General features: G+C 48.2%; 1 protein-coding gene across 2 annotated transcripts in view; it reads right to left on the bottom strand.

Annotated features, from left to right (window-relative positions):
• AGPAT3 (1-acylglycerol-3-phosphate O-acyltransferase 3) overlaps positions 1 to 14,599 on the bottom strand; it is a 245,970-nt gene that overhangs the window by 22,656 nt on the left and 208,715 nt on the right. For both annotated transcript variants that reach the window (XM_078656405.1, XM_078656406.1), the window contains 2 exons: positions 5,772 to 5,933; positions 4,157 to 4,310 (listed from right to left, as the gene is read on the bottom strand). In XM_078656405.1, coding sequence (XP_078512531.1) covers positions 4,157 to 4,310; positions 5,772 to 5,933 — 316 coding nt within the window. The remainder of the gene's footprint in view (positions 1 to 4,156; positions 4,311 to 5,771; positions 5,934 to 14,599) is intronic.

Raw genomic sequence — 14,599 nt, 5'->3', positions numbered from 1 at the left:
TATTCAATCTACGGATTCCCAACCCATGCCAGAAACAGACCCAATGAAACCAATGACCGCAGAAAACAATCCTATCAAAATAGCCTGGTCTGTAGACTTGTTTTTTTCTCTTTTTCATACAATAAATGTGGCTGCCTGTGCCAGCAAACGTTTGCCCCATTTAAATGTACTTTGATGCAACACAGAAGTGGTCCCTTTCAGTTTCAACAGAGAGCTCACCAAGTTCACCATTTCCTTTCTAGGCAGATTCATGACAGAGGGCATGAGAAGAAATGTAAACTGCCCCAGGCACACCCCACTTCCTCTTGTTTATGTCTCAGGGCCCTTCTGAATGGACTCTGCAGACTACCTGAGAAAGATTCACATTGTGAGGCTTGATGCCTTTTACAACAGATTTCAGATTTCCCGGCTCTGCTTAAGGCTAGCTCATCGTTCTGATCCGTAGCTCGGTTGGAAAACTCTCAACTCTGAGATCTGTGTATACAAAGGACCAAATAGCGTGCTCTTGGACACAAACTGATTTTGCATTTTGTCTACCCAAGTCTTCTTTCACGCCCGCAGCATCTCTTCAAGCACCAGTTCTTTCTCTGCCCATCAGTTATGTGGGGCAGTTTTCATACCTGTCCTCCCTTGGTATTTCTATGGCGCACAGGGAGTTTGTCTATTCGCAACTCCTGTCTCAGAAAAATTAATGTGTGTGTCTGTTACGCAACAGGTGCTCATGTAAAGTGCTCCGATACCTTCGAGTCTAGTTTGCGCTAATATATATCTCCATAAGAAGGATGCAGGAGTCTAGGAGTGCAGTCCATCTCCGACTCGCAACCTCCAATTTGCTGAGACTACCTTAGCACGATGGGTATCCCCAAACGTGCGCCCCGTGCTCACTGTGCCACCGGAACCAAGCTGCATCTGACTGAAGAGGCCAAAATAGGCCAAAAGTCTTTGGCTGCTTGGGTTCCGGTTCGAACAGGAACTGGCTTGGCAGTTCCGGCTAGACTGTTCCTATTGGAGCAGGGTCAATGCTACTTGGTCTAATTTGAGGTGGCCAAAAGAATGACGGACTGGGATGCGGCCGAGTAATTACCAGTGGCTGAGATGAAATCAAGCATTCCATCCATAACTTTATTTGCATTTTTCATGGTAACGCAAATCAATTGTCAAGAAATCCTGCATCTCTTGATTCCAGCCTCAATCTGAATAGCCAGGAACTCATTAGAACAAAAGCATGAACCTGAAGAACTTTCCTCAAAGAGAATAGCCAGAACTTTCACACTCGAGGAGCCTGCCATTTTTAAACCTTGGCACAGTGGCATGAACTATCTGCGGAGGCAAAAGAGTGGCGAGCAACAGGTGGACCCCATTAGAAAAGTCGATGCAACGTTATTCACCACAACATAGTTACAGTTCAGAAGGTAGACACCTATCCAGCATGCAGAATGTTCATGTGAGACCAAGCTGGTACAATCATAACTACAAGGTGGGCAACCATGCCATGTGTGCAATCTTTGGCCCATCCTGGGTTTTTCTTAACTACCAACACTTGGCAAACGGTGGGCTCAGTCCATGAAGCTGTTTATGGCCACAAATGGCTCCATGTACACCAGACGGCTACCCACGAGAGGACAGTCCGGCTCAAATGGTTTCACTGATGTGCAACTGGACACCACACCGAGAACAATTACGCAGTAGCAATTCCCAAGAAAGTGAGGGGAGCAGGAAGTTCAAGTCAGGGTTGGACATAAAAGTTTGTGGATGTCCACACATTTGTAAGTTGTTGACCTTCAGAATTCCTCTCCGCCCCTTTCTCACTCTGGAAACAGTCGGAGATTGGATTTGGGCAATGGCCTAAAGTACTCCGTTAGCAAGGTGAATAGAGGAATGGAACATCCTCAAACTTAGTGGAATGTATAGGAAGGAGTTTCTCCACACAGGGAAATGTTTTTCTCAAGAAGGAAAAAAACAACCTGAATTTGCACAATGCTTAATATATTGGACATTTTTGTACATCGTGTCGAAGGCCGAAGAGCAAGTGAGCGCTTCACATAATAAATTGTTCCCTGAAAACATAGGGTGTGCAGCATTCATGAGAATTCTAAATTATACACATTAATAGGATTCTATTTATGGTGGTTAATAACCAATATTGGCACATAAATAATCACTTATTTGTGAGTAAACATGGGTTGGGATGTGAGCCTAAGAAAAGCAAACAATCCGTGGCAGTCACACAATGAATGCCACACTAAGAAACACCCAAGCTTGGCTGGCCGACAATCACCTCAAACTAAATGCTCTGAAAACTGAGTTCCTTCTGATCTCTCCTCCTGCGAAAAAGGCCATCACCCAAACCTGGCTCAATCATCTAACCGCACTCAATGTCCAACCCACCATCGTGGACTCAGCGAAATCCCTTGGCATCACACTGGACTGCAATCTCGACATGCAGCAGCATATTACCATAGCAACTAAAGGAGCCAACTTCCAAATCAACACGCTGAGAAAACTCAAACCCTTCCTACCACCCAAGGACTTCCAAACTGTGGTACAAGCCTTAGTCATTCCTCGCATAGACTACGGAATTGTGGCTCTCAGCGGGCTCCCCCTGACAACAACGGCTCCCCTAAGAGCCTCCCTGAACGCGGCCGCGAGACTCATCACTGGCTCAAGAAAACACTCGCATATATCCCCTGACTTAAAAACCCTGAACTGGCTGCCTATTGAAGCCAGAATTCAGTTGAAAATTGCCTGTATGACACACTCGGCCGTACACCACAAGGCACCCAACTACCTCTCTCATAAGCTGACCATATCAGGAGGCTCAAGATCCAACAGAAGCACAAACACTCTCCTCCTGAAACCACGGAGATTCCGGAAGGAAAAAACATACAAACGCTCCTTCTCTGGAATGGCACCTAGGATCTGGAATGCACTCCCACCAGAAACCAGGCTTATCCCGTCCACTATACTCTTCAAGAAAGAGGTGAAGGCCATCCTTATGGCTAAATACACCTGAACACTATTGATACTGGAACAATGACTGTATTTGGCCCCCGCATTATCGGCTGGATAAATATTTATCTATGTCAGTCCTTTTTTTGTCTGCTTCTGGATCTAATTCATTGCACGGATGCTATACTATTGATTTCCAACTTGTCTATTGGGTTGTACACAAGGACTTGAGTGCCTCAATAACCTGCAACGCACCCACTACTGACTACTTCTCTGCTCTCAACATTGTGTTTACTCACCCTCTGGGGTGCTATAATCTTATCCGTTTAGACATTGTACTGCTTCCATTTTATTGTTTCTTGATTGTTATTACTCTGTATACTCTTGTTTGACTGATACCCTATTTTTTTGCATCTCACTGTCTACGGAATCTCATATTGATTTAAGAGTCTTGTTTATCCTACCTACTGTTTCTGTAAAGCGCTCTGATATCTGCAAAGATCTTGTTCGCGCTATATAAAACTTTAAAATAAAATAAATAAGGATACTGATGAAAGGATGACTTGTGACTCGCACACCGGGATAATACACGAGTGATGACGGTTTAGTGAGTGCAGGCTCTCTTCCGAGTGTGTCATGGGAGAGGAGAAGTCTGTATTTAAGCGCATCAACAAGACAAAATACTTTGCCTCTAGGGCCTCGCAGGAATTGTGCATTTGTGAAAAGGAGGTCGGTCGGTGCAAGATGGTGAACCTACGCTCGGCAGGGTCTCTGCAAGGCAGCTGTGAGGTGTGTCCCTTTGTGTTGCAGTTGGCTCAGCATAGCTCTCAGTGGTAAATTGCCCTGTCCTGTTTTGCCCTAGTAGCCTAAGTCTGATAAACACAGGTCTTATAAGTAAAGCCCAAGGTAGGGAAAAGGCTTGCACAGCCTTGTATTCAAGGGGTGGGTCTCACCCTGGCAAGACTTGGGAGTTTGAGATCTATGGTGGTAGGTTGAGTAGGACACACGCCCCCGTTCTATGGCGTCAAGCATGGTCCGATTGGCTGCCCGAGGAGGCCACGCAAGTCACTGGAGTGCGGGATTGGCTGGTGGTGGTGCGGGTGCATCTGAACAGACGGTGGGTGACAGTTGAATCATATTTGGCCCTGGCTGAAACGAATATAAGCAATTAAAAAAACAGAGCAGCGCAGCGCAGAGCAGGCCTCACCAGTTCCCCGGAGGCAGTGGACGGCGGTGGTGAAGCCTTTGGTTCTGGGCAGTAGGTGATGCTTCAGCTTCGGCAGCCCCTTGGACTCGGCCACCTCCATGCTGATGTGATGCTTCGTTTCTGTAAAACGAGTTCCTTCACAGTACAACAGAAACTAAAGTAACAAATAACAATACAGAGTGAGAAACTACTGCTGCAAGCGTCCGAGGCAACTCAAGTGTGACCACGTACACAACAAAAAGCCAACAACCTCAGGATGAACAGCGGTCCCCAGTATGAGAGCAAGGGGCTCCGCTGCAGCACCGCAACACACCAGAACGCACAGCAGCACCAGGTGCAAGGGACACACCATCTCACAGCCACACAACACCAGGCGCAAGGGACACCATCTCACAGCCACACAGCACCAGGCGCAAGGGACACCATCTCACAGCCACACAGCACCAGGCGCAAGGGACACCATCTCACAGCCACACAGCACCAGGCGCAAGGGACACCATCTCACAGCCACACAGCACCAGGCGCAATGGACACCATCTCACAGCCACACAGCACCAGGCGCAAGGGACACCATCTCACAGCCACACAGCACCAGGCGCAAGGGACACCATCTCACAGCCACACAGCACCAGGCGCAAGGGACACCATCTCACAGCCACACAGCACCAGGTGCAATGGACACCATCTCACAGCCACACAGCACCAGGCGCAAGGAACACAATCTCACAGCCACATAGCACCATGCAACAAACACACAATTCAATCTTTGTCCGAACATAACCACATAGCTGCAACATACAGCAAGTTATAAGTGACTCAAATGTGGATTTAAGAAACAGAATCCATCCTAACCTTGATAGTGTAGTCATTAAAAAAATGCACATACATCAAACCCAAGTAGAGCCAAGGTATAGCTGCACTGACTAGTACAGATATATCTTGGCTCAAACAGCAAATGGAAACACTTTTGACTGGATTACACAGACAACCAGAATACAACACACCAACTATACATTAACAAAGTTACACCAGCCCACGGGTGCAGCAAGCTTAAGGACACAAGCATGACTTGGGCAGGAGGCACAAACATTAACGTGTCCATGTCTGTATCACCCGCAGGAACATACAGCATGCTTGTGTAGGAGGAACAAGCATTCATATGTTCATGCCTGCATCACCCACAGGGACATACAAGCACGCTTGTGCAGGAGGCAAAAACACACACGTCCATGCCTACATCACCCGCAAGGACATTAGCATGCGTGTGTAGGAGTTGCACAGATGAGCAAGCTCATCTCTGCACCAGACATAAGTCCACACCTGATCCAGGCACAAGTGCTCCACTTTCAAGGACAAACAGGCATACTTGCTCCAAAGGCAGACGGGTGCCCAAGCCCACCAGGCACAAGGAAGCACAGGTAAAAATGCACGATGTAGATATTCACTAAGTTACAAGAACTAAAGACAAGTTCTCTTCTCCATTAGGAACAACACACAGGGTGGCAGAACAGATACAGAACACCAACAAGGGACCCTTCGAGCAGGGCTCAAGCAAGAACGAGCACTACATTAGACCAGCACTTCCTACTCTGCGATGACACTCGATGACACTCACCCACATGTACTCTGGATAGTCTGAAAGGTTCTTCAGTCCGTCCACAACAGTGTCCCGATCTTCTTCCCACTTCCGCTTGCAGAACACGATCTCCAGGAAGTACCAGGTCCAGCCAATCAGGGGCACCTTCAGAAGCTCTTTCTTAGCCAACACCTTCGAACTCTGCGGAGAAGATCAGAACCTTGAGATCCAAGATGCAGGACTTCTTAGAATAACACTAACTGATGGGACATGCATAAAGAGCACACACTGGAGTGCTGAGCCCACTGGGGCTCAAACTCTCCGTTGCTGAGAAGGTGGATGGAGCATCGCTCCGCTAGCTAGCTTGGACCAAATGGTCCAGTCAACATGCACAGTAAAATAAACAGTCAATCCCCCCAAACTATACAGAAATGAAGGAACACCCCAGACAACAGCTTCCTAGGTAACATTGTGGTCGGTGGTCTGTAGTGCACACAGCTCTAACAGGCAATGAAGAGGCCAGTCAATAAAGGTTATAACCCCAGTTCTCTTGTTTTTGTTGGTCTGTTCTGAGCACAATGCCAGACCGGAGGAATCCGAAGATGCCGATCAAGAGAACGCTGATATGGAGTCAGCAGCAGGAAGCACCAAACAAAAGCTCTAGTTCTTCAGAGTTAGATACCCAATGCATAATTCACCCCTCTGAAGTATCCGAGGACAGTCGCATCAAGGGCGGAGGTGCAGGCACAACAGCAGCGAGCTCAAAACTGTCATCATATTGAAAACCAGACAAGGAAGAGTGACAGTGTCCAGATACAAAATACAAATAATTGTAAACTCAAACTTCTCCCAGTAACTCAACACAAAAATCCTGTTGTACTGAGTAACTGATGGGTCAGAACTCTGGCTGTGTGAGGTTTAATCTATTCCCACTGGCTGGGCTAGGGATGTTGTTGACACTGCCCAAGACAGTGCCACAAGATCTTTTATTGGGGAATCACTGGGGTGTGCAGACATATTTCCACTTCAGAATACATTTTCTTGCCATATTGAAGCTTTGAAGACCATGTGTCAATGCGCCAGCTGCTGCTTCATGTGAGTGCAGAGTGCGGCTCACAACCCTCGTGATAAGGCAAGCCCCATCTCATGGCAGAGCTTCAATGAAAACACGAACTGCAGCTTCTATAGTTTGATCCACGATGAAAAGAGGTGAGCATGATTCCAAACAAGCCTACCTCTCCCAGATACTGGGATAAGAAAAGGAGGTGAGCAGTTGAGCATCGGCCTGTGCAACAAGAGCAGGGCTGGTTTTTGCCCATCAAAGTTTCCATTTCAATATTCTTTATTGGTTTTAATAAATACCCATCAGATATAAGAGTAATATTACCCTCAATCTCCCTCCTCCCTTTTATCACCCTGTTTCCTTCCCTCCACTATCCAGAATAGTAGTCTCAATCTCCGCACGGGCGAGTTCTGCATAACTATTCTTTCCCTCTGGGTCTCTCTGTATCATCAGTTCCCATCCACTGCCGCTCAGTTTTCCAGCTGAGTGAGAGGTTCAAACTATACTCGTTTCCCCGTACAAGAAGTTCAGCGTGGCCGATCATGGTGGGCACTTCAGCTCCTGATAGTCTTGTGTTATTGGAAACGCTCTCTCGCCATGGTTTGCCGTCTGAGGCAGCTTCTCCATTGCTAGCGCCCACCTTACGTTTGGAAGCCATGGGTCCTGCTTCCGCTGCTAGTGGTAGGTGGGATATGACTTTGCCTCTCTTTGCGCAGTCAGAGTGTCTCGCAAGATCACGTTTGGACCTGCTCAGAGAAATTAGCACTCTTGGGGCTGGCCCAGAGGGAATGGGAGAACGTGTCCACTTCCCCAAAATCTCTCCTGCTACTTTCTGATCCAGTCGAGACAAATTTATCTGAGGTATGGTACCATCTGTGTAAGATTCTTAACAGTCTCACACAGGCACTCACACTTGATGCAAAGTTACTCGCTCTTATGAGGTCTTATGTACGTCGCTTTGTAAGGCCCTTTGTCGTGGGCATATTGTCTGTATCTGCTCTTTTTTATCTGACGTGAAAAAGTAATAAAAAGTTACTTTAAAAAAAGAAAGAAGTTCTTTTGCAACTTATTACCCCTCTGCTGCTATTTTCCACTCACATGGAGTTCTTTTGAACTGGATCTTTGTTTTCTACACCCAGACATGGAATGCTGTCCCCGAGTGAGGGTGCTTAAAGTATCTAATAGGGGAGGTGTGTGGGGCTCTGCTGAGCAGATGGACATTCTAACCCCGCTGCTAGTTGAATTACCAGGAAGGACCTGCTCTCTGCAAACACTGCCTCCATTTCTGGCAGCTGAACGAGATGCCGAGAGAAGATCCAGACAAGGCCTCCAAGGCCGTTCCCCAGACAGGGCAGTGGAGCCTCAGAGCCACCTCAACACATCTGCCCAGGCGGAGGCAGCAGGGACCTGTGAGTGATGAAGACAAACGACGGGCAGGAGTTTACAGCAAAATCTCATAGAAGATTACTTACACACATGGCATAAAACAGCATGGCCATGCTAATGACACAAATATCACTCTACACATGCACAAAGGCACTGGCTCTCCGAAGAACTGTCTTGAATCTGCGAGTCCTGTTACTGGGCGTTCAAGTATCCAGGACACTTGCCTTTGAGCGTTAGACTAGCTGCACCTAGCAAAAACTGTTTGTCCTCCAATGACTAGAAGTGTGGACGTTTGATTAGTTCTAATCCTCTGTGTTCAAATGAACGAGTCCAGATAGATCTGCACCTGTGCATTTTGCCAGTCGTGTCTATGAAGACTAATTTTACTAGCCAGTATATCTTGCCAGATAATGGCAGTGTCCCAGAAGAATGGAAACATGCCATAATTCGCCCTCCACTTAAGAAACAGACGTTGGACTCTGAGGAGGTAGAAAACCAAAGACCCATATCACGGCTACCTGTACCCAGCAAGATCTTGGAGAAGATAACAGGCAGCTCACCGAACAACTGGAAGCCAACAACATCCTTCATCCTACCTGTTAGAACCTGGGGTAGCCTGGCCTAGGGCAAGACATACTTCAGAGGCACAGTGTTAAGGTTGCAGACCACCCAAAAGTAAATCCACGCAATATCACATCAAAAACAACACTACACCAATTTGTTGTAAAAATACGTTCTGGTTTATAAAAATAATTTCTTTGTATTTTTACTTTTAGGATTCTCAAATAAATTACACTTCAGTTTGTGTGGAATAATGCAGGAATACTTTTCAATGCTAGTTCATTTTAACAATTGGCATTTATAATATAGTCAATGCACATGGAATACTAATAGATAATTCTTATTCTTTCACAGCTCAGTTAAGTAATGACTGTACACAGTTTACTTTAAAATTTGGCAAGTTCAACTCCTAAAGCAGACCAGAGCAACACTCATTTACATGGAAAACATTTAGATTCTCTACGCCTTATTTAAATACAATGGGGTTAGACCCACTTAATTCAGCATTTAGTTAAGCCCCACTGGTAGTTGAATGGGATTATTATGTAGTTCACTAGACTTATAATACACAGTCATTGAGGATTTCTACCAGTTCCCCCACTTTAGGCTGCACAACTGTGGAGAAATGACCATTGAATAAATTATCCTTAAGTTAATTGTCAGCGTCACTCTCCCCCTTTTAGAACTCCTCCTTACTTGTATGTCCTGGCTGGATTTGTCTTGCACCAGGGTTTTAAGGGGTCAGCAGACAAAAAGGGGGGGGGGGGATCAGGGAATCAGGCAGGTGAGGCCCTCACTCGAGCCAGCTCCTTAGCGTGGCACTCGAGTGAAGGGAAATCAGGCAGATATTTCTTTGCTCATCCAGCCCCTTCCGGGCTTCTACTCACTCTCTCCCTGCCCGGGCCAGCTCTTCAACGTGGCACCCGGGCGGGAGGGAAAGGACAGATTTCCTGACGAGCAGTGAAGCCGGCGCGCCTCTTCTGTGCTGACCGGCGGGGACTGCTACTCCCGCTGTCATGCGCGGAAGGCGCTCGGCTGTCTCCTCTCACTGCGCCTGCTCCCGCTTGGGACGCGCTACTCACGGGCCTGCTCTCTCTCTTGGCGCCCCTCCTTCCGGGGATCCTCAGCTTCCTCAGCGCCTCACGGAGCCCAGCGCTCAACCGGGCATGCGCGAAGGGCGAGTGTCTCTCCGTCAGAGACCGCGCTGATGGCGCTGCGCCGCCCTTCTTCTCAGGCTTGCAGATGCAGGTCAAAATCAGCGCCGGCTCACCTCAACCCAATCCGGGGGGAGAGAACGTCACGTTGCCCACCAGCCTCAGCTTCCTCAGCGTTTTTGCGCCGGCCCAGAGCCAGGACAGCACGTTTTCTTGCCGCCTATGCTCTCTCAGCCCTCAACACTTCAGGTAGGAAGGGGGTCTCGGTAGGGTCGCTATAATAGCAGTTAAAACAGAACGTTTTGAATAATTTGAGAACAGGGGGGGGCTTAAGGGTTAGCCCCACTCTGCTGGGGATTCTTACAGCAGCAGTCTCTTTAGAATCCTAATGCTGGGCAGAGGACTGCACACCGCAGCACTGCAGTCTCCTTCTCCTTAAGTCTTCCCCTGTCTGATTTAGAAAAGGGGCAAGCTAGGCGCCCAGGGTCTCCAGTAACTTCCCACAGCGGGGCTAGGACAAGTAACCAAGAGGGGAATAGTGGGTTGGACCAATAAGGCAGCTTCCCAGTCCAGGAGGTCAACCCTAAGTCTAACCTCTTCCCACCCTCAGCTACCACCTGTCCTCCAGCTGACTTCCACAGGTAGACAAAATGGCTGCCCCGCATTCCGCCTTTTATAGGCTGCCCTTCAATGGTCCAGCATGGACCAGAAGGTTCTGGAATGCCCTATGTTAAGCTATGGCCAAGTTCTGAGTGCGACAGTTGGGGCAGTTGGTGGCCACCATTTTAGGTGGTGCCAACTTTCCTGTCAGAACAGGCCTCTGGGCCGGAGGTAAAAGATTATGGGGGGGAGAAAGAACACCTATCCCCTTGACCAACACCTATAAAAAATAGTAGACTGAAAAATATTAAGGGTATGAGGGGCAAAAAGGGGACAAAATAAAGAATGATGAGGAGGGACTGCGCAAAAAAATCCAGACAGGTCTAACACTACCCAAAAAGGTTTTCACTCTGGATGCAGCACAGAAACAGCGCTTTTAAAGGCCACAGAAGATCTTGAAATGGTCTTGGATCAGGGTGGCTCACCGGCTCTGATCCTCCTTGGTCTAAGTGCTGCATTTGACACAGTTTCCTACCTGACTCTACTTCACAGGCTGATAGATGCAGGCATTACAGGGAATGCCTTAAAATGGCTTACTTCTTGGAGAAGCGTAGTTTTCAAGTGAGTGAGGGGCCTTTTCGCTCAACCAGTCATCGGTTAAAGTGTGCGGTACCACAGAGTTCATCTTGAAGCCCTATACTTTTGAACATTTATGTCCGCCCTCTATCGGATATCATCTGCTCTTATGGGTTTACAATAGTATTCTATGCAGATGAGACAAATGACTGACGCTGTCCCCATACATAGGCTCTACCAACATGAGACCGGCCAGCTGTCTAGAGAAGGTCACTAAATGGATGGCGGCCAGCTGCCTAAAGCTTAATGGAGAGTAAACAGAGGTCCTGGTGACTGGCAGTAAGCCAGAACTGTGGGACCAGATGAGCTAGCCTCATTCCTTAGAAGAACGGCCAGCCAGTAAGCAGGAAGTCAAGAGCCTGGGAATCACCTTGGAGAAACATCTTACCATGGCATTCCAAGTGAAGAGGGTGGCGGACTGCTGTTGTGGTCTTCCGAGAGCCTTAAAGAAAACTCTGAATTGGTTCTCAATTGAGTCACAGAACTGTGATCCAAGGATTCATTCTTTTGCGCCTTGATTACGGCACCTCACTGTACTTAATCAGTCCTCAGTTTAATATTAACAAACTTCAAGTTATCCAAAACGCTGCCGCCCGAATTCTGTTAGATATCCCTAATACAATATAAGCCATCACAGCACTGAAAAATCAACACTGGCTCCCTATAAGATGCAGAGTACAATTCAAGGCACTATGCATCACACACAGGGCAAAACACAAATTGGGCCCTTGCGTTCTCCACCAGTTGATCACCTCCCACCAGACCAATAGGGTTGTCAGGTCTAGCAATCTTGAGCGTGTTGCTGTTCCCAGAGTCCTGAGAGATCGACATGGAGGTCACTACTTTGTTTTTCTGGCACGCAAACTCTGAAACGCTCTGCAGATTAACTTGGGAACAGAAGATCATTTTATCAGTTTTAGAAAGAAACTTAAAAAAACGTGCCAGTTTCCTCAATCTTATTACTTATTAATTACCCTCACTACAGCAGCTGTTCAAAGCTGGGGAAGCCTGTTGTCTGGTAGCCAGGCGCTATATAAAAGCAGCTGAACTGAAACAACTCTGTTCCCGTAAGTGTCGCTGGACGGATATAGGAACACCACTTCTTGATCGTTCAACAGCAGGGTCTAGTAAGACATAACTTTCTTTGTTTCAATGGACCTGCCCAAGACACTTTGTATTATTCTGAAATTATTCTGAGAAACAGAACAATTGGACACAGAACACATTTTTGTATGATTTCAAAGGAGGTGATATAAGATATACAAGAACATAAAATGACTAATACAGAAGTATTTCCGTGTAACAAAAGTGGTGCGATTGCTAAAGTGACTGCGTTGACTGAGACTGAAGTCCACAACACACAGTTCAGCTGAGACGAGGCATTGTGCTAGGAGATCTCCAGTAGTCTAATCCCCACATGTGACTGCTAATGAGCTTTGTGAAATTCATGACCCACGCGTGAGGTGACGGTATCTTGACTGGTAATACACTTTCCGGAGAACGGCTCACTGCTGCATGGTGCGGAAGCAGCATTTAGTCTCACTCACCCACAGAAGGAACAGGACCCTGTAGCCTCAGTTCTTCTTCAAGGGTAGCTCAATTGAAATCATGGGCACTAAATTAGCCCCACCCAAGCGCAGGATCCCATAGCTCTTTTAAAAAATAATTAATTTACTCTGCTTTTTGTTAGAAAAGCTAAAACCTCTAAATTAAAAACAACTTAGCAGCCCATTTAAAGGTAATATATAGAAATCCTTTTTATTTCCTTTAAAAACAACAGCCCTTGTAAAAATATAGAATCACCAAAAAAACGAAGTGAAAGTAACAAAAAAAAAACCTTTCACAAGTCTTTTAAGGTAACGAAGGGAAAGGCTAGGGCAATGGCGCCATGACGGGTGGACCTTGTAAAGATGGAAAAGAGACTCCAGCTTCAAGGAAACCCAGTCCTTTCCTAAGGGACAAGTAGACCCTGACGATTTGAGTGTCTTCTGGAAATACGAAGAACTAGTCGTCATCAGTCCTTCAAAGGGCTGTCATTTTGCAACAGTTTTTTTAAGGTGACCTGAGATACTGCTTCGAGAACCTTGAATCTTATTCTGCCCACTGGGGAAGAGTTGGTAATGATTTCAATGGAGATTCTCCTGAAACAGAACCAGGATTACAGGGAAGTAATGATTGCTTCTCTTCAGGGGGATATCGAAATATATTTTAAGCACTGAACAAGCGAGTAAGTTCAGCCCTACTAAAGGAAGTGGAAGGAAAAATAAACAAGCATTGAAAATGCAATAGGTCTCGCAATAGAAGAGTTTTAAATTTTTCGTTTTGGAAATGGATGAGTGGCGTAGCGTGGATGAGTGGCGTTGCGTGGATGAGTGGCCTTGCGTGGATGAGTGGCGTTGCGTGGATGAGTGGCGTTGCGTGGGTGAGTGGCGTTGCGTGTGTGAGTGGCGTTGGCGTTGCGTGGCTGAGTGGCGTTGCGTGGCTGAGTGGCGTTGCGTGGCTGAGTGGCGTTGCGTGGCTGAGTGGCGTTGCGTGGCTGAGTGGCGTTGCGTGGCTGAGTGGCGTTGCGTGGCTGAGTGGCGTTGCGTGGCTGAGTGGCGTTGCGTGGCTGAGTGGCGTTGCGTGGCTGAGTGCCGTTGCGTGGTTGAGTGCCGTTGCGTGGTTGAGTGGCGTTGCGTGGTTGAGTGGCGTTGCGTGGTTGAGTGGCGTTGCGTGGTTGAGTGGCGTTGCGTGGTTGAGTGGCGTTGCGTGGTTGAGTGGCGTTGCGTGGGTGAGTGGCGTTGCGTGGGTGAGTGGCGTTGCGTGGGTGAGTGGCGTTGCGTGGGTGAGTGGCGTTGCGTGGGTGAGTGGCGTTGCGTGGGTGAGTGGCGTTGCGTGGGTGAGTGGCGTTGCGTGGGTGAGTGGCGTTGCGTGGGTGAGTGGCGTTGCGTGGGTGAGTGGCGTTGCGTGGGTGAGTGGCGTTGCGTGGGTGAGTGGCGTTGCGTGGGTGAGTGGCGTTGCGTGGGTGAGTGGCGTTGCGTGGGTGAGTGGCGTTGCGTGGGTGAGTGGCGTTGCGTGGGTGAGTGGCGTTGCGTGGGTGAGTGGCGTTGCGTGGGTGAGTGGCGTTGCGTGGGTGAGTGGCGTTGCGTGGGTGAGTGGCGTTGCGTGGGTGAGTGGCGTTGCGTGGGTGAGTGGCGTTGCGTGGGTGAGTGGCGTTGCGTGGGTGAGTGGCGTTGCGTGGGTGAGTGGCGTTGCGTGGGTGAGTGGCGTTGCGTGGGTGAGTGGCGTTGCGTGGGTGAGTGGCGTTGCGTGGGTGAGTGGCGTTGCGTGGGTGAGTGGCGTTGCGTGGGTGAGTGGCGTTGCGTGGGTGAGTGGCGTTGCGTGGGTGAGTGGCGTTGCGTGGGTGAGTGGCGTTGCGTGGGTGAGTGGCGTTGCGTGGGTGAGTGGCGTTGCGTGGGTGAGTGGCGTTGCGTGGGTGAGTGGCGTTG

Source organism: Lissotriton helveticus, chromosome 8 (genome assembly GCF_964261635.1).
Source record: "Lissotriton helveticus chromosome 8, aLisHel1.1, whole genome shotgun sequence".
Classification (NCBI taxonomy): Eukaryota; Metazoa; Chordata; class Amphibia; order Caudata; family Salamandridae; genus Lissotriton; species Lissotriton helveticus.
Note: the sequence above shows the minus strand (reverse complement) of the source record. Positions and strands in the feature narration are given on the sequence as shown.